This window comes from Rhinopithecus roxellana, chromosome 1 (assembly GCF_007565055.1).
Source record: "Rhinopithecus roxellana isolate Shanxi Qingling chromosome 1, ASM756505v1, whole genome shotgun sequence".
In the NCBI taxonomy this organism is placed as follows: Eukaryota; Metazoa; Chordata; class Mammalia; order Primates; family Cercopithecidae; genus Rhinopithecus; species Rhinopithecus roxellana.
Window position 1 is genome coordinate 117,168,396 of NC_044549.1, and position 7,510 is coordinate 117,175,905.

At 39.1% G+C, this 7,510-nt stretch overlaps 1 protein-coding gene across 6 annotated transcripts in view; it reads left to right on the plus strand.

Annotated features, from left to right (window-relative positions):
- Positions 1-6,579, plus strand: part of TNIK (TRAF2 and NCK interacting kinase) — a 402,893-nt gene extending 396,314 nt beyond the window's left edge. For all 6 annotated transcript variants that reach the window (XM_030929436.1, XM_030929450.1, XM_010360215.2 and 3 more), the window contains 3 exons: positions 1,121-1,280; positions 1,544-1,683; positions 3,908-6,579. In XM_030929436.1, the coding sequence (XP_030785296.1) occupies positions 1,121-1,280; positions 1,544-1,683; positions 3,908-3,991 (384 nt within the window). In that variant the 3' untranslated portion in view covers positions 3,992-6,579. The remainder of the gene's footprint in view (positions 1-1,120; positions 1,281-1,543; positions 1,684-3,907) is intronic.
- Positions 6,580-7,510: the final 931 nt, after the last annotated feature.

A 7,510-nucleotide genomic window follows, 5' to 3' on the forward strand; every position in this document is an offset into this window, starting at 1 on the left:
CCTGCTGAGGCAGCTAAGGCATAACTATGATCATCCTCAACTCTCTTATTCCAATCCATCAAGCACATGTTGGTCAGCCATGGCATTCGCAGCTACGGGGATCACAACATCACATTTCCTTTCCTAGAACAAATTAATATACACTGATTTCAGTAGTGATTTTTTTTTTTTTTTTTTTTTTTTTTTTTGAGACAGAGTCTCGCTCTGTCACCCAGGCTGGAGTGCAGTGGCGTGTCTCGGCTCACTGCAAGCTCTGCCTCCTGGGTTCACACCATTCTCCTGCTTCAGCCTCCCAAGTAGCTGGGACTCCAGGCACCTGCCACCACGCCTGGCTTATTTTTTGTATTTTTAATAGAGATAAGGTTTCACTGTGTTAGCCAGGATGGTCTCGATCTCCTGATGTCGTGATCTGGCCATCTCGGCCTCCCAAAGTGCTGGGCTTACAGGCGTGAGCCACTGTGCGCAGCAATAGTGATTTTTTTTAATGACTGGTAATTCTAAATATTTTTTCTAACCAAGCCATGAATTATTCTGCCATTTGGACACCCAGATAAACAATCCTTTTTTTTTTTTCCACAGATTATTCTGATAGGAGTTCATTTGACCCCACTTAAGCCATCTCCATTAGATTCAGCTGGCTTACATTCTCCTCATCTTTTTTTGGAAGTGGTTGTGCTAATAGAAAACACGTTAATTTGAACATCAGCAAGATGTACACAAATCCCAACTCTACCAACAAATACTAGCACAGCTTTGGTCAAGACACAAAGCCCTTCTGAGATGCAGTTTCCTCATCTGTCAACAAAGCTATCTACGTTGGGGAGCTATTCTGGGTGCTAGAAATTATATATGTAAAGGGCCCCATGATTGGTACATAGTAGGTGTGTCATAGATTTACATGTTGTTTTTAGGAACAGGTAAATTGAATTTTTAATCTAGTGACTAAGTTTGATTTGCCAGGGTATTTTACAAGTCAGTGGTTAAATTAAAGCAAATTTCAGTCTTTCGGGTGACAATAAAAATAAACAAAAACCTCTTTTTTGCAGTTCTTAGAGATGAATAGTCAAGGTGTTGTTTTAGTTTTTAAAAGAATAATGCTTGGCCTTTCTTTGTCTTCTAGATTCAGGGCAATATCACTCCTCATGCTATTGTCATCTTGCCTAAAACAGATGGAATGGAAATGCTTGTTTGCTATGAGGATGAGGGGGTGTATGTAAACACCTATGGCCGGATAACTAAGGATGTGGTGCTTCAATGGGGAGAAATGCCCACGTCTGTGGGTAGGTTAACCATTCCTTATCTCCTTCAGCAGTTACACCCCCCAAATGAAACGAAAATCAAGAAATGTGAAACAACCATTTGATTCCACACCAAAAAAAAAAAAAAAAAAAAAAAAAAACAGTCTGTGAATAACTCTTGTAAGACTTGCTTTGTCCATTTATCTCAAGTCGTTTGTCATTTTTGTGGTTAAGATGTGAACAGATGCTGTGAGTTATTGCCCATCTAATGTTTTTAATGCAGTTTTGGAAATTCCTTTTGACAGCCTACATTCATTCCAATCAGATAATGGGCTGGGGCGAGAAAGCTATTGAGATCCGGTCAGTGGAAACAGGACATTTGGATGGAGTATTTATGCATAAGCGAGCTCAAAGGTTAAAGTTTCTATGTGAAAGAAATGATAAGGTAAATCCGTTTCAACATTTGCATTAGTGTTTGCATTTTAAGAGACCACCAGGTACCTGTGAAACCTTCATTTTCCTTTATACTGATTTGAATCACATCTGTGTTAAACAATCAATATTATCTTGAAATGGCATTATTTGGTTTGATCCATGTGAACACTCAATATATTATTCACATGTCAAAAACTACATAAAAACATCTAGAAATTTCTTGTAAACCTCTTAGAAATTTTTGTGGCCTGAAGGCCTTATGATGACTCAGCAGACACCACAAATTCTCCTAAGCACCTAGATAGAGCAGTTGGCCCATCATTAATCATCTCACAGTGGGTCAACTTTATACTTCCACTTTTAGACTTTTCACAAAGTCACTTTCAAGACCTAACCAATCACCTTATATTCACCTTTAAATCCAAAACATTTGACACGTAGAAATATAAGCTTTTTTAAAATGTCACCCATTCCTTAAGGAACTCACAATCACAAACTCAACTAGTGCCATGTCTTGTGTCATTCCAGCCATGTTTCTTCTGAAATGTCATAGGTGAACTGTTTTCCAGTGAAATTAGCTGTGTCCATCTGGCGTGATCAGTCACCTCAGAGGAGTATTCTGCACCAGTACTGCTTCTCCCTTACCCTCCCTATAGAGTAACCCTGAGGTTTTAGTAGCTAAGCCGTATTGCATTTGTGAATTCATCCTTTGTGGCTGTGGCCAACATAGAAATGCTGTCCCCAAAGCCACAGACATAAATGCCTATAGAAAAACAGTATGATGGGTTGAATTTTTGTACATCCCTTTGTCCACCCCAGTTCCTCAAAGGTCAGGTTGGTCTTAGTTCAACCCTGGTGATGTGGGCCTAAATTATATTCAACCCTGGCCCACTACTTTGACCTAATGTGGTCTGAGTGGACAGTAGCTGCAGGTGGCAAAGATGGTTCCAGCCATTTCGAGTTTCCCAGAAAACAAACATAACCTAGTAAAACTCCAGCTCCTACCCAGTCTCTAAGAATCAAAAAACTAGGAGTAATCTGGGTATGGATACCTACACTCCAATTGAAAACCTACCCTAGCAGGCCTGTTCCAAGCCATGCCACACCCTTAGGAGTAGGCTGGGACCACACCAGTGTCTGGAACCCAAAGTTTAGAGCCAGGGGCACATAACTTGGAGGGAACAGCAGCCCTTTCTTTTCTTCATTGTGGTTTTCCGTGGGCCCTCTCTGTCCTCCATTTTGATTCATTGACCCTAAGAGTAGCATTACTTTCATATGTAGCATTAGCTGAATGTCAAGCATTTCCACAGACCTTCCTAAGAAGTTGTTGTTGAGAGACAGCATTCTTCTGAAGAAGCTGTAGAAATGAAGTAGCAGACTTTATACTAGTGACAAAAGCAAATGCCTCGGACCAAAGTTAGGTATTGGCTGACTGAAGGGCTAGGCCACAGCCCAAAATATTACTTTCCTGGGACAGTGGTTCTTTTACATTTAACATTCAGCTCAAGCAAGCAGTAACCCAAATTTTTGTCACGTTTGTCAGTTGTTTGATAAAATGACTTAACAGACTCAGACCTAATGGACTGTGGTTCTACTTGTTAATGCTATGATCTCATTTGCCCTGGGATATGCCACCATCAGCAGAGAAACCAAGCGTTAACTCTTGAAATGCCAAAATGAGTAGGCATGAAATACCTTGCCCTGACCACAGTATTTAATGTTTTTATCTTAAATTTTAAAAATTAAAATCTGAAATTGTATAATAGTAGGCCTAAAACTCCCCCTTGACTTTGAGAATTTGAAGGAATTCCCTTCCTTCCTGAAGTCTTCTTTCTTGTCATTTATGGGTGAGAGAAGGGAAGCTTCTGTGCCTTTCTAGAAATTAACAAAGAACCTGTTGGGTCCTAGTCCAGAAATTCAGCACGTTATCCTAGCATGAAACTGCCTTTTAAAAAGTGAACACCCAAAGAGATGTTACAAATGAAGATACAGCCCCTTCAGCATGTCTGGAGACCAATACCACAATAAGGAATAACAACAACCATAGGAATAAAGGCAGGAGTTTTTACGTAGGATGCACGATATCCAAAGGGACTTTATAAACACAGGCCATTGAGTCTTAAGACCTGACACATGGCAAGGATAGGACATGTGAGAGAAAAATGGATGGACGGTTGAAGAAAAGAGGGGAAAAGACCATGCAGTTGAACTAACTTCTTTTTAATTTCAAACAGGTATTTTTTGCATCCGTGCGATCTGGAGGAAGTAGCCAAGTGTTTTTCATGACCCTCAACAGAAATTCCATGATGAACTGGTAACAGAAGAGCACTTGGCACTTATCTTCATGGCGTTATTTCTAATTTAAAAGAACATAACTCATGTGGACTTATGCCAGTCTAGAGGCAGAATCAGAAGGCTTGGTTGAACATATTGCTTTCCCCTTTTCCTCTCCCTCCACCCTTCCCAATACAGTCCATCTTTCAATGTTGCAGCCTGGTTGAGAAGGAGAGAAAAAGGTGGCAGGAATTTCCAGGAGATCCCCAAGAATGCTGCCTTGTCTGTGGACAAAGATGGACCATGTGCCCTTCAGAGTTAGGGATAGAAACAAATATTGTGTGCTCTTAATGATTAAACTGTGTTATGGTGGGTTTTCAGGTTTTTACCTTTTTTCTTTACCCCTTTACTCTGTAAGAATGGGGAAAGAATGCATACTGAGAAGATGAGTCTGTTTTTAATTCTGTCTGCCTACTAGTTTTAAGTATATGGTATGCTGTAAAATTTCCAATTTCCAGTGATGACAGACAGCACAATAAATGTACCTTATCTCCTTACGCTGAAGGCCATAACTACATAGTGAGGTAATTTAAGAACTCTCTTGCCTTCACCAACCCAAAAGGTTGCTTTTTGATAGCAACTGGCTAATGAATTTTTAAGAGAAGAAAAATACTAGTTTTCCCCTCTTTTGGGAAATAGATTTTAAATGGCTAAACTACTAGCCTTAAAACTACTAGTCTAATAAAGTCAACTACCACTTTTGTGAATCTGACAGGCCATATTTTTATATGGCCCTTTACAGAATAGAGTGTGTTGAATAGGATACTAATGCCATTGAGTTGAGCTGGCCTAGCGATTGAGGGATTCTCTAACACAACTTTCCCTCAGCTATTATGCAACAGATCAGGGCAAAAGATGGGATGACAGATGGGGTCAGACAGAAAGAGCTTCTGGGAAACAAGCTTACATATTCTTTTTTAAAATGCACAAAGCCCCCCCGGCTAAGAGGTCACTTGGTTTGGGCTTCATTAGGACTGAGACTTTGTTGAGTTGTTTCTGGGAATTGGGGAGTGGATGATATTCAGGCTCTCAACATTCCCAGCGCTCTCCTGAGGGTGCCACTTTGTCAAGATGAAAACTGTGACTGAAAAAATTAATAATAAATGTTTCTGAGCTGCCTGCGTTCTCCCTGGGTGGGTGAGAGAAGGGACTAGACTCCTAAGCCTGCCTCAGATACAGGAGGCATCATTGGCTCCAATTTTAGAGAACTTGAAAGCAAGGCTTTGGACAAAATTTTGAGACCCTAATCACTTTACCTTCCTTCAAATTACCCAACATATGGTAAACAACATTTGTGCAGAAATATGTATGTATTTAGTTCAGGTTGACTTGTGTCCTTATAAACTCTTACTCAAATGATTTGAACTTCTACGTGACTGGGGTTTTTTTTTCCAAAGCTACAAGCATGGCCGCCTGTGGTATCAAGGTGTTGCAAACAATATCTGTGTTGCGCTTCCTGTTTTAACCTACCTCGTTTTGTTTGTTTTTGTTTCACTGTTCATCACAGCAGTGTTATCTCCAGGAGACATATAGAGAGCTCAACTGGCAATCTCAGGTGCATTTAACAATTTTAAAACAAAACAGTAGTTGACCAAATTTTTCTTCTTACAAAATTGGAGGTGGGGGAAATCCAGTGACAAAAACTAATGTGGCTTGTTTCTGGAGAAAATAATTACTGTAAATGGATCAAAAAAAAAAAAAAAACAAACTATGATTTTGCCTAAATACACAAGCAGCTGATGTACTATTAATGAGAACAAAATACCCATTAGGAAAATTGAATTGAGTCATTTCAATCTAGTGGTTCGGGCAAGGTGGGGAAGAGAAGGGGAAACATTCTACTTTCTGTATTACATTATTCCCCTCCTGAAAAGGTGGTTGTTATTTGCATTTATTTAAAGCAGTTAATATGCAGGAATGTAACCGAGGATTATCTTCAGGCACTCAGCAAGATATCCTCCTCATGGTCCCTTTAGCTCTCAAAAGCAATGAAATCCTCCTGTTCTCATTTTTACTGCTGTGGTTGTGCTGCTGAACAATACTGTCTTCTCAAATTTCATGCCACAAATTCAGCAATAACTTTTTGGATTGAATTTCACAACTACTGTAATTGGATGCTGATGTGGACAAAATATATTGATTTCGATTTCATTCCCAAATGTGATTGCCACCAGCTCTTTATATTGCTGCTGTGGTATTTTAAACCAGAAGCTTCTTTAAATTATGTTGCAAACTGATCTTTGTTTTTATGTTTTGTTTGTTTTTATTTCTAAGTGATAAGTTTGAAACACACAGCTTTAAATGATTTTTTTATTATGGGATTTTGGGTACAGTTAAGAAATAAAAGGGAATCATTGTGTTTAAACATAAGGTAGTTTGTGAATGTATTTTTTAAAATCTAGATTCATTGAAACAAATCATAAGAAAACAATATTAATGCAGTCTTGTTTACAGTATGTACAGTGACATAACATAGAACATGAGCTTTTCTGGTGCCAACAATAAAACACAGACGTTAAACATCAAGCCATGCCTTTTATATTTTTGTACTAATATTTTACACTGAGTACAAGGCAAATCCAAATTTAAAAGGGCCCCCCGGAAATCCGTGCTCTTTAAAAGATAGATATTTAAAGAATTCATTGAAGCTTTTATCTTCAAAAATAAAGTTCCCTCCAGCAAGACAGACCCCAGCCCTGACATAAGGAGGCCTAGAACATGCACACTATATCAGAATGGTGCCCTTGTGTCTCAGCCAAACATTTTGAATAGCCTTAATTCTTTTTGGGGGTAGGGGAGGAATGGTTGCTTTTCATCCATTTTTACAGCATCTCAACAACAAAAAAAACTTTCATTTTGATCTTTTTATAGGTGATTTTGTCTCTAGAAATTGGCTTATTTTATTTTTATTTTCCTACAAAGAGAAACTGGAGAAACTGAGCCCTCCCCTCAGAGTAAGTTTCAATAGATCTGCCAGTTCTTACAGCTCTAAATTAATAATCATCCAGTAAAATCTACTGAGCCTGCCCACACCATAGTCTGGGTCTGGGGTCTGACAGGTGACCATCATTCCTGGGGGCCACTCAAGGATACTGTAGCATGGATTCCTGGATCCAGTCGTGGCAGGAATGGATGCCCTGCGAAGTTCCTTCAAATAAGGAGGCTCTTCCCCCTGCCAGTTCCAGCCAGACCACTGTCATACCACACAATACATACACAATAATGAAGACAGCTTTCACTAAGTTCCACATAAAAATCAAACAGCTCTAGTTTAGATCTCATTATTTTTCTTGGAGACTTCTAAACAATCCTTCAAGAAGACCTAGAACTACTATTTTTATTAAACAGGGTATATTAAGTTATGGGTGAAATCTCACAAGGCCACCTGGACAGGGGCTCCATTTTTCTAACACTTCGACATTGTTTTCTATGGTGCACTCCTAATATACTTTGCATCAAGTACATGTTTTTTAAAAACACCTTAGTTCCTGGTTGTCAAAACC